The sequence below is a fragment of the Neolamprologus brichardi genome, chromosome 10 (genome assembly GCF_056152115.1).
Source record: "Neolamprologus brichardi isolate AB-2024 chromosome 10, ASM5615211v1, whole genome shotgun sequence".
NCBI classification, from domain to species: domain Eukaryota; kingdom Metazoa; phylum Chordata; class Actinopteri; order Cichliformes; family Cichlidae; genus Neolamprologus; species Neolamprologus brichardi.
In genome coordinates this window covers 8,867,792-8,890,201 of record NC_142113.1, presented here as the reverse complement: position 1 = coordinate 8,890,201, position 22,410 = coordinate 8,867,792, and the positions used below count along the sequence as shown (strand labels likewise).

The following is a 22,410-nucleotide window of genomic DNA, read 5'->3' as shown; positions in this document are numbered from 1 at the left end:
ACCTTGTAAGTTAACAATAATAGTAATTGTGTTGCACTTTTAATGAATTTTCATCTAAATAATATCCTAAATCTTTTATTTCCTTAACTTTTCTTTTTTTCCCCTTAGGCGTCACTAATACAGCAGATGGCACTGAGTGTGAGATGAAACCCTCCTAATTTAACTGAGACAGTGAGGTCAACAGGAAGTGGTAAAACATTTATTTAGAGCGTGGAACACAACGCAGAATAACATGGACACATGCTTAAAATGCCATGCTGGATCCAAGACCATGAGAAATATATTCACAATATCATTTTATAGAAGTTACATTTTATCTCTGACAGATGGACATGTTTCACATGAAGACAGGAGTTAAGGCATAATGTTTGGTCATTCTCCTCTCAAATGCTACTCAGAGGTTGCCACTACATTGATAAGACAAAGCAAATGTAGGTATCATATCCTACATTTGCTGGCCAAAATAATGAATGACCTTCAAGAGGTCCAGGTTACAAAAGAATAATGCTAGAATGTTTCATTTATCATCTAAATACATACATATATACTTGTGTGTGTTCCAATATACATTAGTAGGATAGATGTTAAAGTACAGGTATAATAGAGTTTGAACAATCTAAAACAAAAGTATAACAAATCATCCCGTCAGTATTTCCAAGTGTATGAATGGTATTCAACTATCTGCACATTTAAGTAGACCAACATTATTCAACAAAGGCACTGTGTACAGAATTCTGTCTAAATAAAAGGAGCAATGCAAAGAATAAGAAGTTGTTAACCATTTTGTTCAGATACAATGTCTTATGCAGACAGAAATGGTGCCGTTGGTAAATGTTACAATGATATGACTTTCAACGGCAACTTGCATGTAACACCTCCGTTACCTGCTGACTGAAGCAGACATAAAATAAAAGACATTCTACTTTTAGGTGAGTACTTTTGGTGAAATTTTGGAAATTTTCATGATCAGCCACATTTGGCCGTATGACCAGCAGTAAGAGGCAGTGTCGCGCCTGAGTGGAGAAGAAAACTGCCAGTCATCTGCTGTCCAGCTGAATTAAAATGACGACTCTCACTCATCCACACTGCAGTGAAATCTGCACTCCGGCTTCAAACGGGACAGTGAATTCATTATCAGCTGATCTTTGACAGGTCTGAATGACCTGTATCGGTAAACAGCGGCTTCTCACAGTAGAAACATTAAACATCAAAAGGTTCACCATAACTGTGTTTCAGGCACAAATACAACACTTTAACAACAGGTGGAACTGTAACATTAATGTGGGAAAAAACAGAAACAAGATGAAATTTGCCACAGACCAAAAGAGCCACATGGACGGTGTTTATTTCACAGAGAAGAGAAACAGTACGATAAATGATCACTGGCAATTTAAAAAAAACCCATTATGGTCACAGATTTGGAAAAGTGGTTAATGAATGTTCACAATATTGTTTATGAGAGGCACAAAATTAATTCAGAGGTCGGCAGGCCAGCTGTGCACAATAAGCTGGTTTGGGAAAGCAGAGAAGGATGGTATAAAAGTACATTTAGATTTAGGACATGTAGCAACAAAGGACTCACTGAGACTCAAATCATGCTAAGATTCTGCCATCTAGAGGTTGAAACTTGCAAGTACATGTCAAAACTTCTGATACTGAACAATTACTTTGAACACTGACTTTTGTATAAAGGTGAATGAATTTATATAACCTTACAACAGGGTAACCAAATCTACAAGCAATGATTAAACCTGTGAAACTCTTAATTGTTTATCATCTCAAGGTTGCGCAGAACTTGCCAAGATCGGAACATGTTTAAAGAAATGTTTCATTTTCTATCACAGTAACAGACTACAGTAGAAATCTGACATGAAAATAAAATCATGTTTTACTTTGACATGCAGCAGCAGAAACAGCTACAGATCCAGCTGCTCAGACCCCAACATGAACTTCACTTTGCTTTCATCAAACTGAGAACAAACCTGAGCACAAACACTGCCTACAGTGTTTACAATCAAATCACCTGCTTGTTTCCCGACTTGTAACTGACTGTAACATTCCTGCTTTGTCATCACAGACTAGGTGCACTGGAAACTTAACCCACAGAGGTCAGAGCGACGATGCTTTTCCTTCATCACTGTGGAGTTTCTCCTTAAATTACAAATAACACAATCACACAAGTGACATCTGGGAAATATGTTAGCAAGACTAACAGTTTATCCGAGGCGGGGGAACAGGACAAAAGAAATTACACACACACACACACAAAAAAAGCTCAGACCCTGAATGTCCACCACATGCCATTTGAGGTAATACAGAACTGTTCAGTAGCCTTGGTGGGCATGCAGGGTCACTGTTTGGGCTAATCATTTCCAAATATGGCTTTGTTTTATGCTGACATGTCCAAACACGTGACAAAAGAGAAGCGGGAGCACTGCTGTCAGTATACGCATAGAACAAACAACATTCATCTATAACAGTGATACAGTCAGACAGAAATCCAACTAAAGCCAAACCGCTTTCGTCTGGTTTGGGCACTTGAGTGGTGAACAGGCACTGCACATAGGAGTAAGAAGACAGACAACATAACATCCTGCGAGGTAAGCCTTATCATACAAGTGACTGGTAACAGGTAACGTGTCATTGTATCTATATAATCACGGTGAGTACAACAATAGTTTGAAGATCTATCACGCTAATCTTTAAGAAGTCTGTTTAAAAGCAAAGAGGGAATTACACACTCTGTTCAGTCTACTGCAAACTACTTCAACAACTGAGCATTGAATGACTGTGGAATTAAGAGGCAGGAGCACCTATTGCTCCATTTCCAATCATCAATGAATGTCAACACATCAGACAGGAACATATGCATGAATTCCAGGCATATACTTAGAAAGCTCTGGAGAGGAGTACAGTATTCTGATTAGTTCTCCGTGTCTGAATTTCTCTCGCCTACTTTGCATCTGGACTTTTTTAAACTATGAAGGATTTAGTAGGACTGCGAAGAACTGCAGCATATAATCCTGGCTAACTAGTGCAGAATATTAAGGGTGAACGTGTTTAAAACAAGAACTAAAAACAACAGAAAATACATACAATCTGATCTTTCAGAGGTAAGGCCCCATTATTTTCACCTTTAGAAAATTAAAAACCTCTTAAAAATATAAAAAACCTCTGATTTGGTGTCAAGTGTTTCTGGTCAAAGGCAGTTGCATAATGGGTCATGGGCTAAACAAAGTTTTCATGCTTGAGGCAGATACACAGCAAATGATTGAGAATAACGAGTCCCAGGCCTGCTTCATCAGAAGGCTGCTTGGCTCTGTGGGGTGGTCATCTTCTGGAGCAGAGGTATCTGTGTGATCACAATGATTAGCACATTGGAACAGTGTTTAATAGACATCTGTCATGCTCACACAGCACAGCTGTACATTATATTCATCTGTCATAGCAACTGTTCCCTTAGACATGATGAGGTCTTAATTAGAAAAAAGGATTTCAGAGGAAGTCACTGACATTTAACTCATCAGTACAGATTCACACATCAAATATGAACACTTAATTTGAGTATGTCTAAAAATATTACAAAATAATTACAAAAAAATGTAGTCACAAAGAATTAACTAGCTGAGACCACATCTTCAATTAAGTTTGACAGCATTTCTAGTAGATACTAGCAGATGGAGTGAGCATGAACTGAGGCTGCGGTTTGGGGAAGGCCTCAGTGGGGATTGGCGGCGGCAGATCCTCATGTACTAATGAGAATAAATTGGAAAGGCAGGGGGAGGGGGGGGGGGGGGGGGGGGGGGGCGTGAAAACGAGCGCAAACAGCGTGCAGTGCAGGGGTTCATATCTAGACAGAGAACTGAAAGGGGCATGTATGAGGTGTGGTCCTGCTCCAGAAATTCATTATAAATATATTCATTGTGTCTGTAACGCGAATAAACAAAAGTAATTTTAAAAAGGATGTAAAGTGTTAATAACTACAGTACAGTGCATCTGTTGCTTCTTAAAGCTGCCTTGATTTCTCTTACTTCGAGAACCACTGAACAAGCTAAAAATACAACTCTGGCTGTGTTAACAAAGTGTTGCTTATTTACACAACAAGAGTTTCAGTGTTTAGTAATAACTGTCAGAGTTTGTTCATATGTGGGTGGTGAAATTCTCCATTTGATTTCCCAGACGGTTCCTAAACAGCACAGCATTCCTGTGCTACATTTTTGGGAAGTCTCTTAAGAAGAGAATAATGAGCTGACAGCATGGAAATTGCAGCTTGCAGATGGGGAGAAAAAATATTTATGTCTAACCAGAAGTATTCAGAGACTTTCTTTATTTATAAGCAATCATTAACCAAATATACAACTAACCATAAAGATGACATATAGCAGTAAACAAAAAAAGTGACTTTTTGCTGCACCAAAGCCCTTTCAAAACAAACCCACATATGGTGATTAAGTCTCTCGGGATCTAACTGCAGGCTTATGGACCCAACAAGCCAATGTCATAATTTATAAATATGTTTGCCTGAAAAGGCAATTAGTGATTGCAATGGAGACAGACAGCAACTCGAAGTATGACAGAAAAACTTATAACACTTAAAAACGCAGATTACTTAGTGGTTTAACTTTTCCTTATTGGCTACACCCATCATAAACATATGGTAAGTGTGTTTGTGTAATTACTTTCATTGACAGAAGGGGGAGAAAAAAGCTCTGTACTATGTTTCATATTCAGCAGAGAGCTCTGAACAGTATAGTGCCTTCTTACCTTGGTGAGATCCACCCCAGTGAGGGCATTGACTGAGACCGGGAGTTCAGCTAATAGACGGTTCACTTCACCAGTTACACGGCTGCCTTCTCCACTCAGGATGACAATCTCATTGGTCTTGGACAGAGGTGCAGCCACTTTACCAGCAATCTGGAAAAAACAGTGTGAATACCAGTTTGAGACCTTCAATAACTGAGGACTGATTTTTTTATTTTTTTTTTTCCAAGACAGTAATCATGTGATAAAAACAGATCAAACCCTTTGCAGCTCTGTTCAGTAAAAATGCTAAATGTTTAACAAAGTCTATGTTCAAAGTTATCAGAGAAAGACAGTACATGTGAGACAATTAATGCTTCTCTAGCATTTGTAAGACAGAAATGTTAGTTATAATTGTGTAATGGTTCTAAAACTAATCCTGAAGTTGAGCTGCTTGTTAATGGTTTATATCACAAAGAAAAAAAACCCAGAAACCATATGTCTACAATTTCTTCCTCATAACTGAATTGTGATGAAACAAAAATATTAGAGGCTGTCCTGCTATCCAAGCAGTCCACTCTGAAAAAGTCATAATCTTGATCACAGAGACCAGAGAAGCTGCCAGTCCAATCTGCTAAACAGTCTGAAAAAGTTCATAAAATCACTTTGGTACTCAAAGCTCTTATGGTGTAGACACTGTAAAAAACAAAACAAACAAAAAACACTAAACAAAAATCCACAAATGGCACTGTTTTATAAATCTGTATCACAAACCTTGGGTAGAGCCTCCAGGACTAAGGCGGTCTTGGCAGCATCGCCGTACTGCTGGTAGGCTTCGGCCTTCAGCCTCATCTTCTCAGCTTCTGCCTTCCCCACAGCTTCAATGGAGGCAGCCTCTGCCTCACCAATACAGCGGATCTTCTCAGCCTCTGCCTGTGCTGTCAGCACCTTCTTCATCCTGACAGATATCAGTGTTAGAGGGACAGCAAAATAATTATTTAATGGTTTACATAACCAATATCTCATTACTAATAGACACACGACCTTTGACATGCAGACATAAACAGGCATTACACATTACACGTGGTATATGTGAGAATGAATAATAAATAGCAGTATAATTAATATTACTATGATGTTTCTTGGGTGCTGAGCTATATGTAGCATTTTTTTAGCATTAGAAAAACACAATAATTTCAGATATTGATAAAGATTGGGCCCACTGTCCAACTAATCAGCTGCTCTGCTTTAGGGAAGGGAGCAACAGCAGATTTCAATAGGAATGGGAGAAGTGTGAAAAAAATGTTCAAAGATTAAAAATACAGCATGAAAAGCAGAAACAGTGGCTGCAGTAGACATTTCACTGTTTTTAACACTCAGGTTCAGTTCAATTCTTGTAGGTTATAACTTTGTCTTCTGCATGACCGGCTGATGGACCAATAACAGCACAAGCAAGAGTAGCCCATATTATGTTTTACATATATGTATTACATATTTTGCACACTAAGCATTATTTAAACAGTGGTGAGTTATTCAATTATGCCTACAGAGACTGAACATTATATGGTTAAAAAATGTCTTTAAATATAGCGAACCACTATGACTCAGTTAAGAAATAAATGAAATAGCCCTTTAACATTTTCCCCCTCTCACTGAAAGTGATTTCTTTTTGACTGATAAGAGGATTTGTCAGCAAAGTACTCACTTCTGGCCTTCAGCCAGCTGCTGCATCTTGTAGGCTTCTGCCTCGGCAGGTCTCTTCACAGTAGCGATGAGCTCCTTTTCAGTGCGTTCAATCTCCTTTTCCTCAATTTTGATCTGTTTTTTCCTCTGCACCACCTCAATTTCTATCTCCTCCAGACGGATCTTCTGTTGCTCTTTAGCTGCCTGTAGCTCATATGCCAGTTGAGCCTCAGCTTTCTACAGAAGCAGGAAGTTTTTTAAAAGGGTAAACTTTCACAATTGTTGCTGACACATTCAACCCAACAAACACAACTTCATACCTTTGTGTTCACTTCCTGATTGAAAGAAGCTTTCTGCATTTCCAGCTCTCTTTTGGAGTCAGCCATTTTGGTGTCTGCGATGAACTTGACATCCATCATTTCTTTCTTACATTCAGCTTCCTGTAAAAGACAGAGTGCAACAACTAATGACAGGGAGATGGATCAGGTGCTGTATGGTGGTTTCTTAATGTAATAATAGCCATTAACAATAGATGATAGAAGTTTTAACTTCGTCTTAAAGCTTTTCTTACCCTAATGCCAGCATCTCTCTCTGCCTCTGCTACTCCGATGTCTGCATCCCTCTGTACTGCAGCTGTCTGAGTTTTACCCAGCGAGCTCAGATAGTCCACTTTATCATATACATCCTTTAAGGAAGAAAGGTTAACACTAATGTACACAGTTCTAGGCAGTTAACCTAATGAAATTAAAAAACAAACAAATATTTGAAAAAGAGTCAGAATAACATGAACTTGACTTTCTCTTTCTTATACCTTGATGGTGAAGCTGAGAATCTCGATACCCATGCGGCCAACATCAGGTGCTGCCACCTCTCGTACCAAGGAGGCAAATTTGTCTCTGTCTTGGTAAATCTGCTCAACAGTTAGCGTGCCTGGAAGATCGGTCAGTGTGTTTAGTGCCTCAAAAATCATGGTCCTGTAATACATTTGAATAAAACCAAACACACTGACAAATAGTGCCAATATGTCAAGAGGGAAAAAAAATCCTCCAATCACTGTCATAGTCATATTGCGCAGATACCAAAAAGAACAAAAAGCAAGAAAACACCACAGAGTCACCATATGAATTGGAGAAGCTACCCACCAAGGATAGCACGCAGGTGACCCTCTAGGGTCTGCAGGATAACACTCTTGATCTCAATGACTGACTTTCCCAGGAACTGTTCGCAGGCATAACCGAGCAGTTCTTTTTCAGTCATCACCTTCACCTAACGCCAACATGGACAGAGAACATCATTCATTGTGCCTGTCTTTGTGAATACAGAAAGACAGGCACAACCCACAGGTGTGGCACACAGAAGGACAACACATACTAGCTTTTAATATTATACAAAGATTTTTTAAAATCCTTTTACTTAGAATGTATTTTTTTCTGTTCACCTTCACTGCATCAGTAATGCAAAGAGTGGAAATTACAAAGCCTAAAATTCACAATAATATCAATAATAATAATAATAATAACAACTGATAATAATAATAATAATAATAATAATAACAACTGATAATAATAATAATAATAATAATAATAATAATAATAATAATAATAACGGTTATTATTATTATTATGCCAGTATGTGTTGGATGTATCTATGTCATTATGCTTTTTACACATGAAAAGAACTATGGACATAGTAATCAGCAAAATGTTTGAAGAACATCTTGTATGCTGTCAGCCCACCTAAAAGAGGAAGCCAAAACTGTCAGCCATCAATGACATGGCCAAACAAATGTTCAACAATACTTTCTTAGTTTGCCTTTGGGTAAAGGCGATCCACACGATATATATATATATATATATATATATATATATATATATATATATATATATATATATATATATATATATATTTTAACATGTTTCAGATCAAACCAATTTCAATATTAGACAAAGATACCCTGTCTTACCCTGAGATACATTTTTCACATAGGGCCAGGTTGTTTTGATAAGTTTTTTCCTTTAATAAATGAAATCATTTAAAAATGCTGCTGGCTGCCAGTGCTACCTGTCAGCCTCCTACTACATTCACCTTTCTCATCATTTTGAAAATCACAGGTGACATCATTCTCAATTTATTACATTCACAAGATTTTGAGAAAACTTGACCTCTGATTTTTAGTAGATGGACCTTTGGTACCAGTTTGAAAATCTCATGTTGTCTCATTCTCGAGTTATATTTGCCTAATATTAAAATTTGTTTGACGATCTGAAACATGTCAGCATGATAAAGATGCAAAAATCTAAGAAATTGGGAAGGGAGTAAATAATTTTTTACAGCATCTCTCCATTTTCAATAAAAGTATTTTGGAAATGTTATTATGGCTTTTAAAGAATACATGGCCGTCTAATGTCAGATGAAGTCAGTATTCTGCTTTTAGATTTTTTGCTCTTCTTAAATGCAGGGACTTAGATTTTCACATCAGTGTTGCACAGGTTAATTCAAATATATAGAAATAAACAGGGGAGAAAAATATGATGGACACGTAACATTTAAAAAAAAAAAACCAACAAGAAAGAAACAAAGAAAAATGAATGTCACTGACCTGAGGTTTAAAAGATAGAAACAGTCAGTGATAGAAAGAGAGATCATTTACAAACAGACAGTCATGTAATCAAAAATGGGTTAAAAAGGTTTGGGATAAAATTGTTGTCCATCAGAGCTGTAAGAAAAAAAAAAGAGTGAGCTGGGTCCTTAGGCGAGAGGTCTGCACATGGGTATGTTTTACAACATGCACTCATAACAGAAATAAGGGCAACACAAAGTCAGGAAAGACTGTCGTCACTTCCAGAAAAGAGAAAAGGCCACAAGACAGCCAAGGAAAGCTCTAACAGACAGCAGGGGGCGCTGTGCAACGGCTGACATTGGAATAAAGACTTCAACAATTTTCATTTGTTGCCCTGAGCTCTTAATCTGCTACCTAGCCCCACTCCAACTTGTAACACCACCCTTCCTCCTGCCTCCTCTAAATGCACAGACTGTACAGAAAAAAATCTCAGTAGACAGTTTTGTTTTTTAAAATTTGTTAGGTCCTTCCAGTGCAAATTGACTATTAAGTTATCGAAGGATTCAAAAAGCAGTCCTACCTAAAGTAACAAGGCAAAATATGATTGAAGAATTCAATACAGAAATGAAATGCACATCCTAGATTGAAATTCTGCTCATTTCCTTTAAATGGATGTCTCCCACCAAGCCTAATTCATTTGTCTCTTTGAATTAGGAAAGACTTTGCTGTTACCATGGGACACAAATTTCACAGTGGCTTTGGCTTAGACTGGACCAATCTGACGGACACCATTATGAGTCAGCTCGAAGTAAACTGTGTGAAAGTGGGGGGTTTTCAACTCCAGACAGTGGCCTCATTGTCAGCACACATGTAGAAAAACACAGAGAAGAGGAACATACAGTGGCAAAATGGTGGTCAAAACAGAGAACTGATAATGAGGCGTCATCATTTAAACAAAAGAACTAATGGCATGCGGCAGAAAAAAAAAATCAGGAAGTAATTAGGAGCAAGATATGGAAATGCACAAAACACTGTGATGATACGTACATTTTCTTAAACAGAAAATCCAGAAAATAATTACTTTCTATTACAAATTAGAACTCAGTCAACATTTGTGCTAAAAAGTATCTAGAAGGCAAAATAAGACATTCTGGAGTCTTGACTCTGTTTGTAGGCAAAGTCCAAGGCCAGGGAGCGCTGCCTGGTTTTGATTTGTACTTCAGCATCTGTGGAATTAATATAACTGACAGAATGAAAGCAGCTGTGCAGTATTGTGCTTACTTTACTTCATGCACTGCTTTAAGTGAGGTTATGAGGTTTGCTTTGTGTTACACGAAATAATTAGTTCACCAATGCAACTATTCTCTACTATTTTTGAATGATCATAAGCTGACACACCAGGGCGCAGTTAGAATTGGTTTGAATAAGCAAAGAATGATTAGAGTGAAGAGTCAACAATAAGTTTTTGCCATCATAAACTGGGGAAAGAAAAATCCTGTACATGCTGCTCTGCAAGTAAAACCTTCACTTGTGAATAAATGAGCAGCTCAAAGTAGCTTTAAGTAATACATTTAAGACAGCAAAAATAATGTGAAATGTTGATTTAAATGGTGCTGCTAAAGTTTGCAATGGTAGACCTAAAAGGCATAGGGCATAAAGGAGCTATTAGTTAAAAAGTCAGCATGTAGCCCCGCTACTCCTCCTTTTCTTCTTCTAGTAACAAAGAGACAATTGCAGAGGATAAGACAGTTTGCTTCTATTTTCACTACAAACAGTGCCAATCAGCATCAGGCACATGTAGAGGCAATGCTGAACTATCGGTCTTGTAGCCTTGGTATCGCTGAAGTCACTGTTATCCTGATGTGCAGTACGATTTTTAGGAGGGCACCAGGGGTCGGCAACCTGCGGCTCTTTAGTCCTTATACTGCGGCTCGTGTGGTTTGGGAAAATAAATTAGAAGTATTTAGCTGAAGTGTATTTTACTTATGTTAGTTCTTTTTTTTTAACTTGTACTTCTAAATTGGAAGATTACTGTGATATTGAAATATAAAAATAAAATTATATTTTATTATTTTTTTCATCGCTCTAAATAAGCGTCCCACTCACGGAAGCCGGTGTACCCGCCAAAACGGCGTGCATTTATCGAGACTTTCAACTCCAGGTAGGCCAATTATGGATCTTCGGATCCACATTATGTCAGCAGCTGTTCTCCACCGTGAACTATGTTAAAAACAAACACCGCTCACGCCTCACAGATGACAGCTTACAGTCCTGCGTAAAGATGAAAGTGACTTCGTACAGCCCCGATTTGAAGACGCTGTGCGCATATGGGATATGCGCAGAGGTTCAGGAGCAGAAGTCCCATTGTAAACATATCACGGCAGACCCGACGATGTTTGCATGAACATGGTTTTCAGCATCTCTTTATTGGCCACTTTTCATACACGGTTGCTGTACGCATACAGCCGGCTGTAGCTTTTCAGCTCACAGCCCGACATACACCAACAACAGCATAGATGGCACAGACGTTAAGGCGGCGAGGCATGATTGCGGGTGCCGCTCAGGTGCGTCCGCCTCCCTTGCAGCGGCACTGCAGACAACGCCCCGCCACACACCTTAACCTGGTAAAATACATATTTAGGCAGAATTTTGCAAATATCTATTTTTCTTTTTTTTTTAGCAGCATAGTGCTTTTTTTCCAATTATTTTTTAAGTCAGGTCAAGGCTCCAAAAGCCCAAAGGCGATATAAGGGTGGAGGCTCACAATAGTTTTTGTTTGCTACATGGATCATTTTAGTTCAGCTGTGTTCAAAATGTGTTAATTACATAAATAAAATGTAGATAAAATGTGGATTTCATAAGCAACACACCTTAGTTGTTCACACAAAGCATAAAGGTAAAAAACAATATATACAGTATCATCTTAATTTTAGATGTCAAAAAGTATTTGCGGCTCCCAGTGTTTTCTTTTGTGTGGAAACCAGGTCCAAATGGCTCTTTGGGTCTTAAAGGTTGCTGACCCCTGGTGTAGAGGATGGAAATCCGCCAGGATAATTCATGAAACATCTGCTTACATCTTGTAGAATTCACTTGTGTAAATCTAGAGCAGCAGGTCAGCTGATCACAGCCTGTACATTATCTACTGGAGCTCTCAATAGAAATTATTGCGAGTTATGTTTCTTTTGCCCACACTGAGCCATTACAACTGATTTTAGGGTTCGCACCACCTGCTGAATCTCACTTTAACCCCTGACCATTCTAATTTTATTGCTAAGAAGCAAAGTCACCCTCTACATGTAGGCAAAAAAATGAAGAAGAAGAAAAAATGACGTAGTCATGCTTGCGAGTGAGACAACGCAGCACATAATAGCAATAGATGAATATTTGAAAAGAAAAAGTAGTCAATCTGGGTCCTGGAGAAAATTCCGACCCAGTTGAAGGCCATAGCATGAGTAGTTTTTGAGAGAGATTTGAGAATAGCAGCTGCACTGGAAGAAGTCTGGAGGTGCGCAAGAAGATGACTATTTAAAAACTCCCCTGCAAATTCCAGTGACACCTAGTGTTATAATATGGATCCAACATATGATACACTGCTTCTCAGATGTTTTGGTATTGTGACTACCCAAGTTATTCTTTAGCGTCTGTGAATTTTAAACAACAATGTGACAGACCCAGAACTGAATCATTAAAAAAAAAAAAAAGCAGAAATAAACAGCATAAAAAATAACATAATATACTGAGATTGACCGCAAAACACCAATTAGGCTTTTCATAGACCCATTTTTGTGTGCCATGCTAATTCACTGAAAGACTGAAAATAACATTGTGTCATCAGCATAGGAAATTGGTGGGGGTGTACTGCTGCAGGGAGCAGTGGGGTGACAAATTACAAATCAGAAAATCAAGTTTGAAGACTCGGACACAGAATACCAGCTGAAGTTGTATAATATTGCCTATGGTTTTAGAAAAATAAATAAGGAAGCATTTGACACAGTGCTATTATCAATTCGACTCCAGCTTGGTCAGATTATGTTACACATACGCACTTGAGACCCCTGTATGAAATACCACCTCAGCTGTGATTAGAGGCTGATGCCAGAGAAAGGGAGGGAGGGGTTAGTGAAATCTGAACTGGGAGTCCCAAAAATGTGTGGTGATTTACCTGAGCCACCCCAGTGACAGTAATAGCTACACCCTCCGCTGTCTCTACATCCTCACACTTGGGCTGCAGGGTCATAATCTCAAGCGTTATCCTGTGAAGAATGTGGAAAAATATAAAATAAAAATTGACATGTTCTCAGGGAAAGCAAATGAGGGGAAGGGACAGAACACAAGAAAAGAAAAACAAGACAAAGTGAAACCATTCACCCAAGGACTCCAGATCACTAACAACGGAGCAAAATGAGATGCCATCCACAATCCAATCGATTTTGCATTAAGGAGTTGCATTTAATTTAAAAATTAGCCTTATTATATTAGTTGTGATTGGTCTCTGGACTTCTGATATCCTCTTTTTAATTTCTATAGCATTCATTTAGAGGCCCCGTTGCTGAAGGTGACTCAGAGCACAGCATTATAGCAAAGTTATTAACAGCTGACTGTCTCCTCTGACTGCAGAAGAAAGAAGAAAAGAGGATGAAAACACACAGACAATGTTAGCCGATTAGCTGAACCATCACCTTTTGTCTTCCTTCGGCCTCAAACACCAGCCACTGCTTTTTTTTTTTTTCCTTTTTTCTTTTTTTTCCCCCAGCCTTCTGAAATGCATTACCTGAGCCACCCCTGTCACATCCAGGGGTACACCCTCCGAGGTTTCGATATTCTCACAGCGACAGAGGATGGTCATAACCTCCAGAGACATTCTACGTAGGCAGGCAGGCAGGCAGCGGGGATAGCAAAGGCAAAACAGTAAGTTGGACAACAGCTGTTAGGAATATCAGTAGCCAAGGTCAAGAGGCAGAGAAAAGAGAGAAGGGGCAAAACACAAGACTTGCCCTTCTGCTTTGCTGGTTTTAAGCCTGTTTTACATATGATGTGCTGCTGATGATACCGCTTTTAAAACTATAATTTTTGTCATAGTCGCTGTTATAAACAATTTAAATGAAGTGTGATAACACACAACATCACTAATGGAATCAAGCCAGTGTTAACAGGATCCTTGATCCTTTAAGATTACATTTGCATCACAAATACACAGGAATGTCCATTACAAACGATCCTATCCCGCGCTTCAACACTGAACTGTTTACATATGACTATGTTTCAGAGCAGATAAAAGAGGCTTACCACCCTTGTATTATGATAAACACTACTTTCATACCTAGTTGTTTGGGTCAGTTTCAGTCAAAGACATGGGAGGATGACTGCAGCAACACTGGGAACCATATACTCTCTGCTGAACAGCTCCACCTCCCTTTCTTTCCAAGACAACTGGATCAATGAGTGAGGAGCCTCAACTCAACATTAACAAGATTACTGCATCACAAGCAGGAAGTCCTCCACCACCACCACCACCATAATAATGCTGTCCAGCTACTGGCTTATGCACACAGGGCTGTTAGCAGACATGATGACTACTACTCTGAGTGGCACAAGATCCTCCCTGCTGCTCTTAATATCTGAGGAAGCATGTGAAATGCTGATCAAAATGAATACTAAAAATATAAGAAGGGATTCCTGAGACTACTTAACTCTAAATGGAGATAAATCCAGACATGTTTCAACTTTTGCATCTTGTTTTTAAGGTCAAACTATTATGTTTCCTAGCAACTAGAGCCAATGAGCAGCACTTATAGTGAAATGGGTGTGAAGGAGGCACACAAGGACTGAGAAAGGGCAAGATCAATATGACACAAAGCAAAGCAAGTTAGCAAAGTTGAAATAAAGAGGCAGGCAAACAAAAGATATATAACAAAAGTTAATATCAGGACTTCCACAGACAAGATGTATCAATGCTGCTTTTTTACAGGATTATGCTATACAGCATATGACGTCTGAACAAAAACAAAAGGAGCAGTTTTTATTTCTTGATATGGAATATATATGAACAAGAGCCAACTAAAGAGCTTGTTTTCGGTTTCTGGCAGAGAAACAAAGAGGCACAAATTTAATTTGGTGTAGCTCATTATGAAACCATTAGTGAGTAGCTTCTCGCAGGTTTATATTTCCTTTGATGGCTTTTATTTCAGAACAGGAGTTTAGCTAATTTTCAGTTTACAGTAGTTTTACAAATATTGTTAGTACTTCTCCCTCAGATCACCATTATGAAACATCTGTTTGTCTTTCCACTAATGCTTCTTCATTGGGGCTGGAAAAAAGCAGACTATACTCAGCTGCAATTCTCACTAATCTGTTAAACACTAGTTTCTAATATTAGAGCGTTTCTATTAGCCACATATAGCTTATTTATTCATCATTAAACTCTGAATAATGTCTTCTGTTTTGTGTGTGTGTATATGTATGGGAATATGTTTATTCATACACACACACACACACACACGTTATAAAATAAAGTTACAAAATGACTTGCACAAAATTAAACAGAGTTTTTTTATTAATTTTTTTATAGTTTCATATAATTTGATGTCAATATATATTATTCATCTTTGATAATTAATGCATTACATTACTTATTTCCTATAGAGGCAATTCATTACATTACTACATTACATCATATTAAATTACTTTTGAATTACTGCACAAGAGATCATCTGAGATTGTCACATGATTACCCGTTAACAATCATTCTTTCAAACTGATCCAAATCCTTACTCTAATGAGGACATACACAATCTCTTTTAGTGCTTCTGTTTTAATACAAAGTCGACAACACAGTTGTTTAGAGCAAGCCCAAAGAAAACTTAAAAATCTATATGATCTTTACTTGTTATCTTTACTTAACTCACTATTGGCCTACTGTCACTGCAATACTGCTGCATCACTAACAGTTACTGAGGAATTTATGGCTTAAAAGACAAAATATAGCAATCTTAATAAAATATCTACATTCTCAGTATGTTTTAGGGCTAAAATAACAGCCTGCACGTAACTATTAGGAAACTAGACTGAACTGATAAACTATTGCACATTTGCAGTCTTATATATATATATATATATCTATATATATCTATATATATCTATATATATCTATATATATATATATATATATATATATATATATATATATATATATATATATATAGATATATATATATATATACACACACACACACACATATACATACACACACATATATATATATATATATATATATACACACACACACACATATATATATATATACATACATATACATATATACACACATGTATATATATACATACATATAGATAGATAGATAGATAGATAGATAGATAGATAGATAGATAGATAGATAGATAGATAGATAGATAGATAGATAGATAGATACAAACACAAGCCCTTGTTACTCAAAATGCAAAGCTGAGATCTTACAGGGGCATGTGCCCTAATAAAAGGGGTCTAGGCAAACATAATCTCATTAGATAAACAGGAGACGTACACTACATCACCATGTCTTTGTTGAAATTATCTGATTAACTCACAGTGTAAGGTGGGAAAACAAATTAACTCTTGAATTTATTAACTTAAAAGATCTCTGAACAGCAAAACCCTGTAGAAAAAATCCTATACAACTATTACCATTCATGAATATTTATAAATGATCTCATAACTTGCTTGATTATGGCTCTTCATATGGTTCATAGATCTTTATTTTGTGTTTGTTCTCTTAAAAAACTTTGAGTCATGACCATAAGGACATAAAGGTATTATAGAACCTTTTGTGGGGACCTGCAGATACCCTCATCTTAAAAGTTTCCTGATTGAGTTTGTGAGCACATTTGTTCAGGTTAAAGCTAGAACAGACAGATCTTACCTCTGGATGTCAGAGACGAGCCACCAGCCCCAAGCCCAGCCTCCCACAACATAAGTCTTCTGATCTGAGCCACAGCAGCCACCTTTGGAGCAACACATATAAAACACATCACATGGCTGCAATCAATGTAGCAAAAGGTCACATGCTGTTGTATGTGACTTTTTCAATATGACATCCAGTCTGGGTTCTTTTAAACTTTGTGCATAAACCACCCGAATTCATACTAATGCACACTTCTAACTCTAGAAGCAAATTTAATGCAAACCGAAATGAGTATCACTGTTTTGAAAAGGATCAATTAGTGACCCACTTTTCTGTTCTGCACTCAGTTTCTAAACAGGATCATGTGTAGCTTAAAGACAGAAAACCAAAAACCCTTCTCTCAATCTTCCAACCACATCACCCACAGCAGCTACGTGAGAAAGGTTCTCCAAAACAAAGCAGGTAAAGGGTGAAACACTCAACCTCTCATTTAAATACATCAGCCTCATGGAACCATTCTTTCTGATTTTGTGGGTTTGTTATTATTACAAACTGTGGATTCCAAGGACAATTAAAACTTATTATCCAGTTTTAATTGTGCAATAATAATCATCATTATTGTGATGCATTCTGTTTTGCAATAATTCTCGTTTTGCCTTTCAGCACAACCTCTCTCATTCTGCCTCACCAGAGTCCAAGTCCAAATTCTGCTAGGCTGCTGTTTAGTTCACTTGAATGTTAGTTTATATTTTATTAAGAGCAAGAAAATACATTTACATAAAAAAAAAAATTTTTGTTTTGAAGATATAAATGTATCCAGCAATCATGACTAAAATATGAAGAGACATGCTGCACATGTGGTGCAGCATGTGATTTCTCTGATAGCGGTTGTTCATTTAATTAACTATAACCTGTTGAGCCACCTCATCAGTAAGTTTGCAGAACCAATAAAACTATTTTCAATATTTTATAAGCCATTACCCTCCTAACCTCTAAAAATGACACTGACAAGAGTTTCCAAATGAGACTGAGTTAGGTTAGGCAGCCCCTTTCACTAGCCTCAGCTTCATGGTGTAATCATGAGTGATTAGTGTGACATTCTCAGCTGTCACATGATAACAGACAGAAAGGGGAGGATGGCCAGGAGTAGACTATCCTTATTAACACATACTTCCCTAACTCAGCACTTGTGTACATAAACCAGAAAAAGTACACACTATCCTTGGTAAAACTGTGAATACTGCGATACCATAACTAAGTTTGTCTGCAATACAGGACATCACGTTACCTGAATATTACTGTTTCTTACCTCAAAACCTTAAAATAAAATTTAATTTAAATTAAATTTGAACAAGAGGTCAAGATTTTTATAGTTTAAAACTAAAGTAAAATTAGAACTAGATGTGAAAAACATTTTAGTTGACTTAAAAAGTAAAAACTAGACTTTTTAAAAAAAAGAAAAAAGAAAATAAACTAAAACAATTTTGTAAATGTTTAAATCTAACTAAAATAAAAAAATAGGGAGAAATAGTCTTAGTTTTAGTCATTTTTAGTTTAGTAAAATGTTATTACATGTTTTATTACTATTATCTTTTATTATTGATTTTATTACACGAGTCATTGGCTGTGTTTATTGATATTTTGGATGTGTAAAAGACTGCAAGTCAACGACTTTCAAAAAAATAGTGTATTTACTGTAATACCTGTACTGATTTTCCTAAATCTTGCCTCTGACATATGCCCTTTATACAATAATAACTAAACAGACGAAAACTAGCACTGAAACGAATTAAACTAAAATAAAACTAAACATTTTCACACAATAAAAACTGAACTGAAACAAAAAAAATCCACTCTGGTAACAAACTGAAACTAAACTGATTTAAAAAGTCAAAATGGAATAAAAATAAAAAAATAAATTGGAAAAAAACAAAACTATAGTAACTCTGGTCTGGTCACATGATTATCAACATACTGATTTTATGGAGGAATGCTGAAGCGACAACTATCCTGCTAATGCATTCATTCTAGTCAATAAGTCAATAAACCACGTCAATAAATGACACTAATCCTTTACCAGCTTCAGTTTTCTTGACAAAAAGCCATGCATATCCTAAATCACACTATGGAGAGATGGTGGCATTAATATACAATTGAGGCCATGAAAAGTACGTTGTGTTTTGGCCCCTAAACATGTAAACAGCAAAGCTATTTCTTTTCGACATCCGAGACTAATCGGGTCATAGGATCAGGATGTGCAACTCACACCCACTCAACTTTGCTCTTAATCAACATTCCTCGAAGTGATGAATTACATGCTGGTTTTTGCACAATGGAAAATCCCAAAGTTGTTATTTGTTTATCACAAGAGAATCAGACAGGAAACGGCACTTAACGTTTCAGTTACAGAGGCGTGCTGGACATCTTTCCTGCAACACGTTCCCAAACCGTAGTTTGAACCTACAGTAGGATTCTCAAACAATCAATAGCGAATGCATGAAATTATTATTATCTGGTTCTAATATTTGTTTTGTTTTCTACATGGCCAGTAGCTTTTAAAATTTTAAGGACTATATTGTGTGCCCTGTGTTATGGGTATTAGAAACATCAGTGATGACAGACGCAGTCTGCAAATCCAGGAGCGTGCACAAGCCCTTCCCTCATAATTCAATTAATCCTGCTGTAGTCCTGTAGGCCAAGAGTACCAGTGAGCCACCAGTGCAAATAAACATCAAGGCCAGCTTCGTGTGGTCCTGTTCCTACCCTGTTACATTACGCTAGTTTGACTCTTACTAAAATGATCATATAAAGCCAGACTCGTGAGCACACATGTAGAAACCGAAATATAAACAGCGGAAACCAAAACCATCTAAAGGCTGCTTGACAAACTAGTATTCGTACTTGAACAAGCGTCACTGCAATCGGATGAAATACTGCAATAATAGAGTATTAACAGAGGAAATCGGCGGACTTAGAATATAAATTATCTGGGGAAAATACAGAAAGACACACACGCTGGCTCGTCCACTTATTAACAAATTTCGACCTATCTGTCCAGATACATGTACTCCCGTCAACATGTGAGAAAAGAAAACATGGAGATGCGTCTGATTTCCCATCGAGGCACGGATCGCGGGGCTGTCGCCCGCTTTAGTGCTTCAAATGGTGATTTTACCGTGATATTACAGGTCACGTTATTTTCTATTTTATAATACACATAATAAAAGCTATTAGTTGCTTTTCGTATAATGGCTATATTAAACATTTTTTCGTTTCTTCTACTTCAGCGACCCTGAAGCGCCAAGCAGCTAAACACACATCGACCACGAAGCGTTTACGTTACCTGAAACCACAAGGGCCTCGTTTGGTCCAACGGTATGACAGTTTCCCATTTCAGCAGCAGAAAAAACGTGTATCCACACCTTTTCGACGCATACAAAACTCACTTAGTTTTTTTGAAACACCGTTTGCTCCTTTTTTCCCACTATCTATAAAATATTTCTCTCACGCCCCTACCGACGATTCCTTTTTTCTTTTTTCAAAATGGAGATTTTTACTTTGTAGTTGCGTCACGCTATACTTAGTGAGACACTGTACTTCCGCTGATAAATTTTCAAAATAAAGTCATGTTTGCAAACCTGTTTGGTGAATACCGGTTTAAATTAGCCATTTGGTTTTATTTTGAATGTTACTTTGCTCTACTTATGTGCTTGTTTTGCTGCCACTTGACTCACGTGACCACATCTCTCCCTGCCTTCTTTGGGGCCCCTCCTCTCCGGATCATAACAGTATAGGCGTGATTGTTTAAATGTCTTCTCACGCAAATAACCAAAACAACACTCGCTGTAATTTGCAAGAAACACTCATAATGAGTGACCATGTCACATGATATCACATCCGGGCACGTGAGCAGAAGCCAACCAAGAAATTATGTTGGTCATTTCTCCTTCTAAAATATGTGCACTTTCTATATATCCCTGCAATCTTGCAGTACTGTGCAAAAAGCTCTTGGAAAATGAGAGATAAGAGCAGTGAGTCATTGAAACATCTGCAAATATATACTGTAGTATATAAGGTAAAATTATTTTTACCTTATATTACATCTCTGTTGAATGTTGGGTGCTTTTTAGTCCATTCTGCCAAGATGATCCCACACTGCTTGAGTTATGTTGAGGTCTGGGCTCTGGGAAGGCTCAGGCCATGACTGATAGAGCTCCACTGTGTTTTTTTTTTTGTTTTGTTTTGTTTTGGTTTTTTTGCTGTGCACGTATCCGTTTACTCTTTTACTGCAATAGCAGTGTGTTTGGCATCATTATGAAAAGTTAAGCCAGTGTCACGCAGATGCTTTTCGGCTGGTATTGCACAGTGCATTAGAATCTAAAAGTACTTTTCTTTATTCATAATTCCATCAGTTTTGACAGGATCCTCAGTATCACTGGCTGAAATGCTGCCTCAAACCATGAAAGTACTGTGTATTACAGTTAGCCATTGACAGTCATACCCCTGAGGATGATTTCAACCAATAAGTTTCAAATTTGTGTCTGATTTTTAGTTCTGTTCTCGTGTAATCAGGTCTTTGTAGACCTGATTACATGTCTTTTCACACAAAATGGAAACAATCAGGAAATGGCAACCAGGAAGTAAAGCTAATACAGGACACCACAGAAAATTAAATACAAAGTCAAAGAGGAAATAACCAGAACTGAGAAGGAAATACTGAAGGACCACCAAGACTAAAAACAGGACAAGCAGGCAGTGCTTGCCTTGTCAAATCTAAAAATAAACATCAAAAACCTACTAAAGTTAAAAAATTTAAAAAAACCCTCTCCTTTCATGCTCTGTCATAAAACCTGTGCCTGTCTTCATCTATCTTTTACATCACTGCCATCTTGTGACTGTAGTTGGTTGTTGTCGATGGAAGCCGCTTGTTTTGGATTCCACTGGACATTGTAGTGGCTTCATTTCACAGGCGTGTCTATCTCACATTAATGATGGCCAGCAGCAGTTTATGGTTGTTTGTGCATTGTTGCAATGTGCCGCTGGCTCTACTTTTACTGCTCTGAGATCAATTAGGAGCCCCGCTTTGTGTGGAAACAGAGATAGGAATCGCAATTAGATGAGTCTCTGTGATTCATTATTGGTAAAATATAAGTTTTACTTTACTTAACCACCTTGAATAATGTGTGATGTAGAAAAGATGGAATGCAGTGTGAAAAAGTTTTCACTAACTTCTTCAGCATGTTAGCAAGGAAAACCTTGAAGATGATGAGGAGACCTCAACTACAGTTTAACAAAACAGGCAAGTTGAACAGTTGCAGGCTCAGCCAGCACTTTGAGATTATCATCTCCGAGAAATCACTTAATTGACCAAATGCTCATAGTACAAGAGTTCATGAGTATTTTAACCCCCCCCCCCCCCCCCCCCCCCCCCAAGTGCCGTCAGCTAACAGTTACCTCCTGCTTGCCTGTTTAAAATCAGAGTCCTGCTGTAATACTTTGTCAAGGTTATATTTTTATTTTTTATTTTTT

The 22,410-nt window shown here is 37.5% G+C and overlaps 1 protein-coding gene across 4 annotated transcripts; it reads right to left on the bottom strand.

The window, feature by feature from the left end:
- Positions 1-185: 185 nt before the first annotated feature.
- LOC102783242 (flotillin-2a) lies at positions 186-20,457 on the bottom strand. 4 transcript variants are annotated; one of them, XM_006799557.3, is made up of 11 exons: positions 20,225-20,457; positions 16,900-16,981; positions 13,755-13,845; positions 7,566-7,689; positions 7,235-7,353; positions 6,995-7,108; positions 6,744-6,863; positions 6,446-6,660; positions 5,515-5,698; positions 4,765-4,914; positions 186-3,352 (listed from the first exon to the last, which is right to left on the bottom strand). In XM_006799557.3, the coding sequence occupies exons 1-11, from the start codon at positions 20,271-20,273 to the stop codon at positions 3,302-3,304; spliced, it is 1,299 nt and encodes a 432-aa protein (XP_006799620.1). In that variant the 5' UTR covers positions 20,274-20,457; the 3' UTR covers positions 186-3,301. The 4 variants fall into 4 exon arrangements, with proteins under 4 accessions (XP_006799620.1, XP_006799619.1, XP_006799621.1 ...); XM_006799556.3 differs by lacking the exon at positions 13,755-13,845 and adding an exon at positions 13,146-13,236; XM_006799558.3 differs by lacking the exons at positions 16,900-16,981; positions 20,225-20,457 and adding an exon at positions 13,146-13,236.
- Between the last annotated feature and the right edge of the window lie 1,953 nt (positions 20,458-22,410).